The sequence below is a fragment of the Paramormyrops kingsleyae genome, chromosome 19 (assembly GCF_048594095.1).
Source record: "Paramormyrops kingsleyae isolate MSU_618 chromosome 19, PKINGS_0.4, whole genome shotgun sequence".
NCBI lineage: Eukaryota > Metazoa > Chordata > Actinopteri > Osteoglossiformes > Mormyridae > Paramormyrops > Paramormyrops kingsleyae.
In genome coordinates this window covers 368096-383669 of record NC_132815.1, presented here as the reverse complement: position 1 = coordinate 383669, position 15574 = coordinate 368096, and the positions used below count along the sequence as shown (strand labels likewise).

The window sequence follows — 15574 nt, the reverse complement described above, 5'->3', positions numbered from 1 at the left end:
GGATGTAGTTTTAATGAATCAAAGAAAATTGGCCTAATCAATTGGGTTTATATTGCAACAATGCAGAAGCACCACTACTGTGGGTAGCTGTGGGATTAGAGCCTTAATATAACAACATAACACGATGCCTCCCTCCACTGCTGTCAGCTGAAATCCCTGCTGGACAAACGCCAGTAGCAACAGTTACGAAACTAAACTTACAACAATAAATCTATTTCCAAAACTAGGACATCGTGTGCAACAACAGGGAAGGTATTTCATACGAATTGTTTCATGAGAAAATTCTTGCTGTTTGCTAGAAAAGCAGATATCTTTATTTTTATGTCAGATTATTGAATCATTGAAAAGTACAACTGTCTGCGGGAACAACTGTCTCCTGTACTCATCAATCACCTACCTCTGTAGGACAAATGCATGATGAGGCGGTTCACCTCTCTTTAATTCTAACATTGCATTTTAAGTGAAATTTAGTTGAAATTGTTGTGTAAAAGTCCTCCATCTCAGTACAGGACAGAGCAGTTTGGGCCATTTCACAATTTTATATCGTGATTGATCTTGAAGACGTCCATGATCTACTTTGCATGCAAATTGTAGAAATCATGATCTTTTATGTCCTCCTAAAATTACTTCCAAACTTCACATAAAACTTCGATGGTGAGTAACAATGTGTCACTACCCTGTCTCTCCCGTCACGTCTGCCATGCCAATAGCTCACATTGAATTGTTTTTCAAATACATCACATGAAGAGCTATATGGTTACAATGAATGCCACAGCTAAAATAAACAGACTGTGAAATGTCGGTAAACTGCTTGGCAGTTTGGCTAGCGTGAGAAAACAAAAATACAAAAAAATCAAACTGAATTACAGACAGAAATTAAACTCAGAATCAAGACTGTTATTATTCCCAAAATTATGTAACTGGTTAAACCATATCACTGTAGAAAAGAACCACCAGAATGAACCATGTCAAGGAAAAATTACACAGCACATATTTATTTATTTATTTGATTCTGATTCTCCATCATTATTTCAGTAAATACAGGCTTCAGCAAAAATGCACAAATACAGTGAACAAATAAGAGGCAAGAGCCAAATAGGAAATATGTTCCTAAAAAAACAGGAGCAGAATAATCCACTGTTGGATCACTTACTGGTTTTGTACAATAAACTTGAAATAACTCCTTGCAATTGCAGTCTCTATTGGGCAGTTGGGTTAACGTAGTGATTGTAGCTGTGTGTAGGGAGCACTTGGCATCATGGACACAGCTTGAAAGATCCTTATGAAAGATGATGATCGGTCTTAACTTTTACCTTAAGACTTTATTATTTGTTTTATCTCCTCAACATTATGGGTAGTAGCAGACAAAGTAAGAGTGACAGCTTGTTTACCTCATTGAGATAGCTACATGTATCATAACGATGTCAACACTTATTCACTCATAGCTTAACATTGCTAGTGTATCAGAAGATGGCAGCTAGATACTGTTCACCGTTTGAATGTCAGAAGCCACACTTGGGCTTCTGTGTCATAAGGAGCTAAATGTACAAACAGGCTACTCACTGCTAGATGTGCTACTGGGGTCCAACTCAATCCTGCAGTGGACTAGACCTTTCAACAAGCAGCAGAGTTTTTGAAAACCATTGTCTACACATGGAATGCCTTCTAGAATACCCCCACTCTCCAAATACTTTTCAGACCTTACGGTGCCTGGTGGATTGGTGAGTATTTTAAATGGAAAGTTTATTCTCTGTGGGGGATTGATCCTTTGGCAACACACAAAATAACAAATACATTCTCTGTCACTCATACTTTCTCACACACAGATACTGAATCACCATGACCACTGGCCAGGTCTCTCACAGTGTCCGAGAAGGTCTGTGGTTTAAGCTGCAAGACTCAGGTTCTCTGATCTCTTATTGCTGAGATTATACAGAAGAAACTAGCATATAGTACAATCAGCCTCCTGTTTAGACTTGACCTATTATTCACACAGCTATGTGAAGACTTGAAAGAGGTATGCCTTAGGTTTCTGCATCAATGACCCTCACAGAATGCATATTTGTCCATAAAACGTGAAAAAACTGCTCATTTTTCCAGACCTTTAAGATTGTTGAAAGTGTCTTGATAAGAAATGCATAGTGTTATGCATACAGAGAGAAAATACCCATCATAGGCCACAGGGCTTGGTTCCCTTTGGATATATGCAATGAGGTGAGGTTTGTTTTTGCATATTTGCACAGATCATATAGAACAGGGGTGCCAAACTCCAGTCCTGGGGGGCCGGAGCCCTGTGTAGCGTAGCCAGAAATGATTCCGCTCAAGAGCTGTGTGGTAAACAAGGAGTTGAATCAGGTGTGTTAAATGAGGGAAACCCAAAAATGTGCAGGGCTCTGGCCCCCCAGGACTGGAGTCTGACAATCCTGATATAGAACAACCAAAACTCACTTCCATCTTCAGTATAATGTACATATACAGTATAATGTTTAAATTAATCTCAAGCATTTCCATGAATCTGTTAAGTCAACTTCAGTCTGTCTTTCGCCCTTCATAAGGTACCCGTGCGTGTGTCTGTAAAGGGTAAAGGGCAGTTACGATGTCTTTGTCTCCCTGGGTAGTGCCAAGCTCCTTTTAGACCTTTGCCTCCAGCATCTCCAGGAAGAGTTTGTGCATGCGCACCCTGCCCTGCACTTTGACGCTGTAGAAATGCTGCACAGCCTTGCCTGAGACCTGCCGGAGGAGGGGCAGGGTCATCAGCAGCTTTCCTGCCCTCCATGGGTCTTCCGGGTGTCTGCTGCCTTCATGGTCCTGCAGGGCTTCATGTAGGGTGTCCTGCAGCTTTTGTACAGCCTCCACGTTTTCTATGTGCATAGAATCTGGGACAAAACGGGGCTTTCAGAGTAAAGACCACGGCAATAAAAAGGTACAATTCTGTATCATAACACTTTTACACTGATTCATTCACAGGAGGCTGTAATGTTTCTGATTTAGCCACCAGTAACTGACCCTCCCCTGCTACCACATTTACTAGTGATAATAGTGGTATGATCATTGCTGCTAATTGATTGGTTCTGATTATGATGATGTACAAAACAAAAAACATAAACAAATTACCCGCTTTCCTAAGTACATTTTTGATTCCGATTTATGATTTATGGTGTGAAGAAATTTATCAAAGACAAAAGGCAAAATCTGAATGAATGAATTGCCTGTTTAAGATGGGCTCCTAGGATCTGATCTGACTACAGTTCTCTCCTCAAACCATGGGAAAGGATGGGAGCTGGTCCCACCTCCCACAGAGCGGCCAATCGATACACTGCAGTGTCATCACATGAGCACAAGCTGGGCCCGCCGCCTCGCAGCACCACAGCGTCGATTTCACATGCATTTATTGACAGCACCGGCACTCCTTGTGAAAGGACAGATTTATCTGCAGCTGCGAGAGCCACTGTGCAGCTGGAGAGAAGGGCATCAGCCAGTGCACTGGACCGCATGGCCCATCACTCTGGATGTGCTCTGACACAGAGAGAAGGGCATCATGGTCATGCCATTCGCAGCTATCGGTTAAAGGCCCGTGCACTGGACCGCATGGCCTATCACTCTGGATGCGCTCTGACACAGAGAGAAGGGCATCATGGTCATGCCATTCGCAGCTATCGGTTAAAGGCCCGTGCACTGGACCGCATGGCCTATCACTCTGGATGTGCTCTGACACAGAGAGAAGGGCATCATGGTCATGCCATTCGCAGCTATCGGTTAAAGGCCCGTTCGCTGGACCGCATGGCCCATCACTCTGGATGTGCTCTGACACAGAGAGAAGGGCATCATGGTCATGCCATTCGCAGCTATCGGTTAAAGGCCTGTTCGCTGGACCGCATGGCCCATCACTCTGAATGTGCTCTGACACAGAGAGAAGGGCACCATGGTCATGCCATTCGCAGCTATCGGTTAAAGGCCCGTTCGCTGGACCGCATGGCCTATCACTCTCGATGTGCTCTGACACAGAGAGAAGGGCACCATGGTCATGCCATTCGCAGCTATCGGTTAAAGGCCCGTGCGCTGGACCGCATGGCCCATCACTCTGGATGCGCTCTGACACAGAGACAAACAGCCCCATCCTGGGTTCTTTCGTGTGCTCGTGTCTGTTTTTGCTCCTTTGTTCAATTTAATTTGGCTGCATCCAGTTTGCAAATACCCTGGCCGTTCTTTTTATTCTGTGACCCTCAACTTTTTTTCCATTTTTTGTTTCTGTGATAATGGAAACTCGGTCCTCACATTAGGAAAATCCACCCCTGTCATTCATTTATGTGGGTTTTTTTGTGATCACATGGGTTCTTTCAATAGGAGGCTTAAGAAAGAGCTTTCTGTGTCTCAAGGGCTGTATTTAGCCTGGCCTGCAGTTCAAAACTCATCATTCTGCTCGACTTACACAAAGGACACAGGAGGAGGGACTGCGTTCACCTGAGTTGGTGAGAGCGATGGCTTTGAGCGTGACAAACTCCTCCTTCTCCAGCCTCAGTTTCTTGTACCTGCGCACCAGCTGCAGGATGGAGCCATACAGGTGCAGCAGGCCGGTGAGGCGGGCGCTGCTTTCATCCATGACATAGTCCTCTGCATACACTAGCTCGTCATCACAGGGCAGCGAGCGGAACACTATGCTCAAGATCAGGATCTCCATCCAAGCGCTCTGCAGTAGATTCATCTGGTCTGTCAGTGACAGGTTGGGAAAGCCTGCAGGACGGGGACACAGTGAACCCTGATGAGTTATGACAGTGTGCGGTTGTGGTGTTGAAGTTATGACTGAAGTCCTGTTCTTGTGGGAGAGGTAATGTAGCAAGATTAATGGTTAAAGTTAATGCATCACTAAACCACTTATCAAGTACAGGCAGGACTGGCTGTAACTATAAACAGGACAGGCAGCTGCCTGAGGCCCCCATATTACATGCTGTGCGGAGGAAGTTACATGATCATTTGTTTTCTTGGTAGGGAGGCCGATTCACCATTTTGGGACTGTAGGAGAAAATTAGAGGAAATCCACTCAACAGCAGGACGGCATGCAGACTCCATACACTGAGAGCGGAGGCCTCAGTCCTGGAGGTGTGAGGCAGCAGTGCCCCGGTGCCACTGACACATATGACCTGTTATAAAGCCATGAATCTACAGCCAAGGGCTGCTAGGCCACTGCTATAAGTGAGCTTCTCCTGAGCTTACTGAGGCAGCTGGAATGGGCGAGACATTTCCCAGAAATATAAAGAGGAGATGATACATGGTAACATCTCCAAAAACATTGTTCCCTTAAGCTGTCAATACTCCTTTTATGGTTTCACTACCTGTCTGTCTCCCTGTCTCTCATGCCCCTTGTAAAGTCTGATGATTTAAATGGCGGCTTTTTACGAGTTCACTTTTACAGCACTTTTCAGTCCCTTAAAGTGACTGCTTTGAAAGGAAGGTGCTTCCTGTTTAGGAGATATGCATGATCTCTGTGGTGATGCGATGTTTGTCAGACTGACCCAACACTGTGGGGCTTTGGGGGCTGGGGGGAGCATTAAAGGGTTGGGTTTCTCTTATCGCAGTGACAAGCGCCGGGACCTGAGACGGCTGGAGCACTCATTAATTAACGGATCGCAATCACCCTTCAGAGTGTGAAGGGAAATCGATAACCATAAGGACACAGGCGTCACATCAAGCAGACAGGGGCCACAGATGGGGCAGCACATCCACGGCTACTGTCTACGCCCTCATAATTCCAGGATAATCATGGTAGCGAAGTAAATGAAAAGCTTGCAGTCATATAACATTATGTGCTGAACAGCACACATCATAGGTTTAGGTACAATGAGCTTCCACTGGACCATATGATTGCCTATTATAGGCAACAAGCAAACACTACAAAATCATGCTAGATGCTCAAACACTTTAGCTTACCTGTTGAAAATGTGAAATTTAAGTACCCAGGAATAATGGATTTTACTACAGTCTTCAAACCAAGAAAGTGTGCATTACATATCAGATAAAGTTTATATTTTTAAATTTGTTTTCACAGGAAGACAGCAAATATTGAATACACAGATGAAATAAAAAACAAAATATGTGAAAATATTATTTAAGATAGGCTCCGGACCCCTGGCGACAAGTGGTTTCAAAAAATGGATGGATGGATGGATGGATAGATGGAATATCACTCAAGATAACACATAAGCTGAGCCGGATAAATTATTAGATTTTGTCTCTATCATTAAACTGAAAAGCTTCAATTTTGACTTGCAGTTTGCAAAAACATTCAAAACGATTATTGGTCTGTAACAATATGGATATTAATATCTTCTAGAAAATAAAAAAACTGAAGAAATGCCTGATGACAGACAATAATTCCACGTTGTTGAGGTGGAGCGACACCCCCGTGGCTCCATCGCACACGCGTGACTGGATATTATCCTGGAGGTCCCTCCATGAGCTCTCAACTAGCAACCCTATGACCTCATGCCATTAACCTCTGATTCCAGCTTCCATTACCTGGTTCTTTTGGTTGTCTTTGTTGACATGTGGCTTCTTTCCAGGGCAGCACTACCAACACAGAATGACACTTTTTCAGTGCACACTAGAGCTTCAGCCAACTCCAATGGGAACAGTCGCACCACCTTGTAATCATGACAACCAACCATACCTTTACCAGGTGACATTCCTGTCCACACCTAGGGTCAGCACACAGAACTGGCCCTTTAATGCTGGGTACCAGCACAGACTGAAATGATGAAATCACAGCATCCCTATCAAGGCTAGGACATGCACACCAATGGGAACTTCAGGGATCAATAGAGAAGGTCCTAAGTACATTACAGGTAGCAGAGAATGGAATGCGGAGTACTGGATAGCTCTGGGCAATGATTTACATGGAAAGCCCTCCATGTAATCCTCTGGAGCCTACATCCTCTGGCTGTCCTGCACAGGACCCTTAGTGACCATACATCTTCACAGTACACCTTCCTCTTATTCACATGCGGAGGTTACTTGGCTTGGCACTCAGATACTGATGTTAACTCCAGCATATAAGCACTGATCAGCCACACCCACATCATCAGACTCTCCTGTATCATCAGCCACACCCACATCATCAGACTCTCCAGCATCGTCAGCCACACCCGCATCATCAGACTCTCCCGCATCGTCAGCCACACCCGCATCATCAGACTCTCCCGCATCGTCAGACTCTCCCACATCATCAGACTCTCCCACATCGTCAGCCACACCCGCATCATCAGACTCTCCCGCATCGTCAGCCACACCTGCATCATCAGACTCTCCCGCATCGTCACTCTCCCACATCATCAGACTCTCCCACATCGTCAGCCACACCCTCATCATCAGACTCTCCCGCATCGTCAGCCACACCTGCATCATCAGACTCTCCCGCATCGTCAGCCACACCCGCATCATCAGACTCTCCCACATCATCAGACTCTCCCGCATCATCAGCCACACCCGCATCATCAGACTCTCCCGCATCGTCAGACTCTCCCACATCATCAGACTCTCCCACATCGTCAGACTCTCCCACATCATCAGACTCTCCCACATCGTCAGCCACACCCGCATCATCAGACTCTCCCGCATCGTCAGCCACACCTGCATCATCAGACTCTCCCGCATCGTCACTCTCCCACATCATCAGACTCTCCCACATCGTCAGCCACACCCTCATCATCAGACTCTCCCGCATCGTCAGCCACACCCGCATCATCAGACTCTCCCACATCATCAGACTCCCCCACATCATCAGACTCTCCCACATCATCAGACTCTCCTGCATCATCAGCCACACCCGCATCATCAGACTCTCCCGCATCGTCAGCCACACCTGCATCATCAGACTCTCCCGCATCGTCAGCCACACCCACATCATCAGACTCTCCTGCATCATCAGACTCTCCCACATCATCAGACTCTCCCGCATCGTCAGACTCTCCCACATCATCAGACTCTCCCGCATCGTCAGACTCTCCCACATCATCAGACTCTCCCACATCATCACCTTATCCTTGGCCAAGCCAAACCATCATGAGCAATATTACCCACCTGATAAAAGAAAGTGTTTGTGAGCACATCCACACTTACAACCATGGAAGAATGCAGGTGGGACAGATTGCATTGCCAGGCTTTGAATTTCAGACAATAAAGGGGATTATTTATTTAATATATGTCAGAATAAAATCCCTACAAGGAAATGTAAAATCTGTGATTAAGAGCAGAATATTTCATACACTTAATAAAATAATCATGATTCAAACACATTTAATCATAAGAATTCATGGCCTCGGTCTATCAGCTGTATAAACATAAATAAATGTAATGAATACTGATAATATTATATGCATACAAATAAACACATTACACTGAAATAATCAACAAGAACACTGCAGTCATCTGTAGAGTTTCTAATGTCCAAAAGCTTTTACTGTGAAATATAAAGTTGGAGATATCCTTGCTGTTCTTGCAGTGATCACCAGCCAGAAAATGAGCCTCAAAAAATCAATGTGGATATTCCTGACTAGCTCTGCAATTGTGTAGCTCAAAACGGATCTCTAAATAAGTGTTTCATGTTTCATGATGGAGGACTGCTACTTTAAACGCCACTGGTCCAGCATCTGCGTACATTTATTGTGACATATCACATGTTTTTCCTTTCCTTTTGTTACATGGCCTGATTAGGATACAAAACTGCACTGTATCCTGAGAACCGTCATTAAGACATAGAATCGCAGTGTATCTTGAAGATGGTCATTAGGACATAGAATCGCAGTGTATCCTGAGGACCGTCATTTGGACATAGAATCGCAGTGTATCTTGAGGACAGTCATTAGGACATAGAATCGCAGTGTATCCTGAGGACCGCCATTAAGTCATAGAATCGCAGTGTATCCTGAGGACCGCCATTAAGTCATAGAATCGCAGTGTATCCTGAGGACCGCCATTAAGTCATAGAATCGCAGTGTATCCTGAGGACTAATATGTGTGGGCTGTTCAAGAACACATCCCCAGAAAAGATCCCAGAATTCCTACGTCATCATGTTAACTCAGTATCAACCTTGAACTTGGATACCTGGGCTTTGGACGGTGCTGTTCTTTCACCCACACATTTGAGTTATTCATAAAAAAAAAAACTTGGGTAGCCAAGATTTTTACACCAGGAAAGAGCCAAAAACACTTGAAGAGTTGGTACCTACTAATATTTATGCTTGTAGTCCCTGTTTATATTTATCAGGATGGACTGGCTCTAGTGTTCTAATGACTACAACTGAACTAGATCCGTATAATCTGCTTTGTGCTAATCACCAATCTATTAATCTCCTACCTGGCCAACTAAACTGCAATGGAAGTCTAAGCCAGGGCCAGCTCTAGCTGTAGGCAGAATTGGCAAGTGCCCAGGGCCCCAGATTACCTGCGATTACCCAGATTACTGTGGAGCAAGTGAAATGAATCATCAGTTTTCTTGCTGTGAGCCTCCCAAGTAAATTTGGCCTAGTGGACCCCTCAGAAGACTGAGCTGTGCCTACTCTAAGCTTTTCTCGGTAAAATTTCCCTCAATGTTTAGCTTTCACCTGCTTAAAAGGGCTTATCGAAAGTAAGTCTGTACACAACTGTTAAAGAAAAGTAAAGTCCTGCATGGTCTTTTTTAAACAGTTATTATTTAGTAAAATGAACAGCAGCGATCTCCAATCTTTTTTTGCACACCAAATAAAGCATAATAAAGTGCAAAAACACACCTCACCATAACGCAGAATCAATGGCACATTAATGATGTAGGCGAGTTAGTGTGTATGACCGCATAACACATTCCAGCTGACAATTTTATGTAAACTATAGAGTGAATGAAGTCACTGTTAAGTAAATATCATGTTTACCCCTAGTCACACAGTGGTTTTAACAGTTATTCATAGCGTTCTGTTTTCAGTAGGCAGCCATCATCAGGACGATGTCAGGCCATTTTCAGGATAGTCTGAAGTGATACTTACATAACAGTAACAAACAATAAGATTGCCACTTATTTGTGAGAAGTTATACTGCGATGCCCGTTGTTAAGGTTTCTTATTTTGTACCCCCAAGGGCTGCACATGCCTGCAGCATTTTTCCAAATGGTCTGCTATCAGTGACTCGAGAGATGAGCCCCCCAACATGGCGCCCACACAGACGCACATCCAACCGCACATATAGTTTCCATCTTTTTATATCTAAGATCAAACCTGTGAAAGGGGCACAGACGGAAATGATGGGAGATGATATGGTCATTTTTCAAAATAAAACACCCGGCAGACTCAATAAAATGGAAATTAAAAGATTTCTTCTTTCTTTCTGTGCGGCCCGGTACCAGTCCGTGACTCTGTGGTTGAAGACCGCTGATGAACAGCAATAACAAGGGCTGGGAACCAGTAAATACTGAAGGTAGGGCATTATATGAAATAACCTACATCAAAGCTTTTTTCAACTGTAAATGCTGCATAGACCATTGCTTTCCAATATCAAAAGCTGTAATTGGCTGGTAGAGCATATAGAGGAGTCTCTTGCGCAATGTTTGGGCATTTGACGAGCGCGTGACCCAGTCAGGCCACCCTGACCTGACGAGCCCCAGGCCAGATACAGGCGACTGAGCTACTGGGTCACGGGAAATCTCTGCTCATGTAAGCGGCTCTCAGAGCTCCATGCTGAGCCAGCGCTAGATAGCCACCCCATCACCTAAGCGGATGAGCACCCCTGCAGTGCCCATGGTTGACCATGCTCAGTTGTCTCCATTAGTATACCAGTCAACACTGGGGTGAATGACCCAACCATTGAGAATGAAAGCCATCCTTCATTTATAATGAATGGACAACCATACCAGAAGTATAGCAGGCATTACTAATATATCAATGAAAGTGGACTTCAAAACCCAGGGTGGGTGGGATTATCACACACTACCATTCGCAGACCACCAATGACAGACTGCTTTTGGCTACTTCCCGTCAGTTACCTGACTGGTTAAACCAGGCACTGAATGAGCACTCACGTGTGCCATCCATGCCTCCCACACCAATCAATAACAGGATCCATGATTAGTTCCATTAAGAATTCTGTTTTCCCTCTTTTGAACAAAGCACTTGCCTTCTTCCCAGTGGAGCCTTGTGTACATCTGAATGTCCCCATCGATTATGGAGCACATCGACCGCCTGTCACTGCACCCCCCCACTGAGAAAGACACTCTATTGATTTGAGCCTTTCAGGCAATTTATGATTCTCCTGCAGGTATATTACAGCGACAGGTGTGTAATTATCACGTGTCAGTGTGTGAATATCCACTGTGCTTAACTGCACACTTTACATATGGGAGACCCTTAAATTAACCAAAAACCTTTATCATCTTCATTGGTAAGAGAATGAGCATCAAAGCTGTAAAATCTGCAAATAGTGTAATGTGTGCAAATGAATGCATTTGTAAATGTGTGCATAAATACTATACAGTTATGGTTTTTGGAGTCAAAATATAAAATGTAAATATAGAATATAAAGATATGAAAAACAGTCAAGAAGCAGTAAGGAAGCAGCTGAAACAAGTGACCAGGCCAAAACCATCCTGCTGGTCTGCACTGCATTGGTAATCAGCATATGGATGCCTGGGCATCCTGCTGTCCAGCCATACCTGGCACATGCTTGGCCCAGCTGATGACGACAACCAGTTCCCGATCGGCCAGATCACACAGTGTTGTCAGGGCCTTGATGTCTCCTTCAGGCAGGCTGGGGTCGGGCATGGCATAGATCTTCTCTGGCTCTGCTACCAGCAGACGGGACACCATCTTTGTCACTAGAGAACGAGATGAGGGAATAGTCCTTTAGCTCGATGTATTGGGACAGATACCGTTTGGCGCGTATCTATGATATTGGTGAGGTTTCTGGGTGTCCAGCTTCTGGCAGGTCTTACTGTGGGTGGTGCTAAGAGTACGGGTGCAGTGTAGGAACTCACGTGGCTTTTTGTCTGGGGGAGGCAGTGCGAGGCCTAGGTAGGTGAGGTTCTCAGCATCCAGCCTCCGCTTGTACTTTTGCCTGCCACCTCGCACGCGGTCCAGGCGTACCCCTGCATGCAGGAATGCACATCAGTAATGGGAGACAGAAACACACAGCTGTCGCAGGAGATACACTGATCACCTTAGCTTAGCAAAGCTCTAAACCAGCGAATACCCAGCAGTGCCAGTGACCTCACTGACAGGAGTAGGGCTGGGTACCTATCTCTGGTACTTTTATGGTGCAGACCGAAATTCTCCTATCCTATAGAGGATCGAAAAATTAATTATCTTTCGGTGCCAAATTCCCTTACCCAAAAAGTAAATCTCGGCATCTGTGAGCTAATAAGCATACAACATACTTGTGTAAAGATTTAAAGTTACTGGTGACTGGCCGTCTAACGTAACGTTACACAAACACGGCATATAGGCTGGAATGACGTATACCCAGAGACAAACCTGTGAACTTGTTCGAGTGTGTGTTGTTTTTCTTTGTTGCGTAGTGTAAAAAACGCGTAAGAAACTATTGTGACTATTTAGTTACATTTTGCGACCATTTTTGCAGACAGTGCGACTAAATTTTAGAACTAGGCACACCTGAGGGAGTTGTAGATATGCCCCCCATATAGCGGCTGACCACATCGTCCTATACCACGTGAAACACCCACAGACAGCGAGAATTGGTGTGTATGTATATGCATGTGTGTGTATGTGGGAGATCATCGGAGCTTCCTGCAGGTTCTCGGAGGCACTAATGACGAGGCATTTACAGCGATAAACTTGCTGAATTCTTGGTCACAATTCTCGGAGTTAACATGGAAGTTACGTGGAAGTGCAGAAAAAAGACAGAGTAGATGGAATTGTTTTGTACCTCAATAAGATTGAATACCTTTTGCCTGCGTCTCCAGCTGGTGCCGGTGTTGAAACGTGCCAGTGCTTATTACATTGTTTTTTTAATTCTGTGGAAAATCAAGGATCGATCTGCTGGGCAGATTCATTTATTAAGTATCAACATGTCACGAGTCGTATAAGTAAAGTCAGGGCTCTCAAGTCTCTCAGACAGGTGTCTGCAGCTGGACCCATCTCAGATCAGATCTGGCCTGGACCCTATCCGGATCCACTCATTAAGCGCCTCATCCGGTTTGGATCCTGTTTGGACCTATTCATAAAGCACCTCATCCAGCCCGGGTCCGGTTTGAACCCATTTATGATTCCCGTATCTGATCTGAACTCATTTGGTCCAATACCTTTATTTATAATGAATTAATTGCCAAAAGTAGCTACAGACAAAAACTTGCTCACCAACTATAGATTGCTCTATAATAGTCAGAACACCTTCCACCAGTTTAACTTTAAACACATTAAAATGCTTTTATAGTGAAGCAGCAAAAGAAGTAAAATTGGGTTAATATTAGCAGGAAATGAATATAGTTCTGATAGGGCTATAAATTTCTGAATTATGACCAGTCTTAGGGAGGAGCATTTCACCGCTCATCGGCAGATGTACGGCTCTAACTCCTTAGAGCCTGAAAGCAGGTCCCAGTCACACATCTCTTTACCCCTGACTAAAATAAAGACAGTGCCAATAACTGTGCAGCCTCCGATAACATCTGCTCACTTTCACTTTTGTCTAGCAGAGCCTCTTTAAGCCCTTATCATTCAAAGACATTGATGTAATGACCAATTTCAGTAGAATCACAAATAAATGGGATGTCAGGTATGTCCATAACATTGGATTTATGATTCTGTTATAAGACCGCACGTGCCAGTTACGGAGATGTAGTGTTCGATTGCTGCTAGTGGAACAGTCTCTCTGCTGTTCATTACTGACCCCAGGCACTGGGGGTGTTGTGCAGCTCAGCATGTCCGGGACTGGTGGTGTCGTGGTACAGTATATAGACATCACCGACTTCCACACCTGACCAAATGTCCTGTCTTATCCCAGTCTTGGAACCTAGTAGCCCAGAGAGAATGCCAGTGCATCACTGGGCACACAGATACAGTAGCTGTCCAGACAGTAATGATGGAGAGCAAACCGTCATGGCAGAAAGCTCACCTCTCACTGCAAAAAGCTCCTCAGTCCATGAACAGCCCATCTCGTGAGCAGCGAATGCAAGAGCACCAACACATTTGTTAACATCGACAAGCTGCTCATCTGAAAGCTGCTCTTGTTTTATTTAACCCTTACCACCAGTGCTACGTTTTTCTTCAGTTCCCGTTAACATTGTTCTGCATGGAACCCTACATTAAAAAATCAGGCCATATTGCGCGGTGAAAATGAATTATATAAGTACATTACAGTGAATACGTTTCACGCATAAAAGTATGTACATTAAAAATGAAAAAAATATTATGCACTGAACAGATACACTTTAGAAATTTCTGAAATATATGAAAAAATATGATGGTCTGCTGCTTTTCCTGCATCCATCTCTAATAGTCAGGATGTTTGCATGGGTCAGTATACTTTATTATCTGAGTGTAACTGAGTATAGCCAAGAGATTTGCCTACTTATATACATTCCATGATTCCCTGGAAACACAAATCTGATTAGGATTGTCTTTCAATTTCCTGACACTGGCAACCCACTAACCTAATTACCCACAATCCCCAAGAGGACAATCTTTCCTCCCAGCAAAATCTGATAGATCCACAGCTAGGTGGTTTCTATGAAGCCTAATTCCTTCTCTCAAAATCTACATTACTTTCACATTCAAGATCACGGACAAACTAAGTATATCCAAGACACACCGTCTTTTTTTTAGAGCACAGACTAAGTATAATGTCAGATTATCCTCCGAAATTAAGTATTATTACTGCTTTTGGAATTTCACATAATTTTGGCAGCCCTTTTTCTTTCAAACATGCCGTGTAACATAAAAATAATCTTTCTTCTCATGCTTCGGAAAGCATCATCCTTTTTCCACTGGCTGCTGAAAGAAGCATTTTCATTGCGCTGCAGAGTCATGTTCTCTGTAAGGCTTTCAGGAAATCCTATCGCTTGGAAAATGGCCAGAACCCAGCAAGCGACACGCCGACTGGTCCTGCTGTCCACTTCAGGTGCTGCACTTACTCAGTGGCCGACTGCAGACACTCCCCGGCATGGCCGCTGAAGGCATTTCCGTCTGTTCACGCTGCCCTTGTGAGCATGACACCTCCAGCTTTCGAACAGCTGCTCACTCAGACTGGGGGAAAGACCTCAAGTCTGAGAAGTGTCCAGGAGGAAATCACTGTTGACTTTGTCTGACTTTTTGTGGATTGTGGTACGTGGAGCTGCTTTCGTGGTTGCCATGGTGACGTAGTGGCTAACACAGCACCCTTAGCTTCCAGTGTTGCATCCCCTCTCTGGTCTGCTGACGTTTGCATGAATTCTCCATGTTACATGGGTTCCTCCTGCATATACTGAATGTGTAGTATGAAAGTTTGCAGTGGTTTGTGTCCACCGCTTACAACCAGGAGAGATGCCTGGCATTTGTCTTTGTTTGTTTTTACGTGACAATAAGAGTCAAGAGCATAGCGGCACATGGAGCCCACTGAGATTTTTCTG

General features: G+C 44.4%; 1 protein-coding gene across 1 annotated transcript in view; it reads right to left on the bottom strand.

Moving 5' to 3' along the window:
* Positions 1 to 968: 968 nt before the first annotated feature.
* Positions 969 to 15574, bottom strand: part of LOC111844436 (steroid hormone receptor ERR2-like) — a 29616-nt gene continuing 15010 nt past the window's right edge. The window contains exons 4-7 of the mRNA XM_023812908.2: positions 11990 to 12100; positions 11669 to 11830; positions 4462 to 4731; positions 969 to 2876 (exon numbers count right to left, since the gene is read on the bottom strand). Coding sequence (XP_023668676.1) covers positions 2632 to 2876; positions 4462 to 4731; positions 11669 to 11830; positions 11990 to 12100 — 788 coding nt within the window. The 3' untranslated portion in view covers positions 969 to 2631. The remainder of the gene's footprint in view (positions 2877 to 4461; positions 4732 to 11668; positions 11831 to 11989; positions 12101 to 15574) is intronic.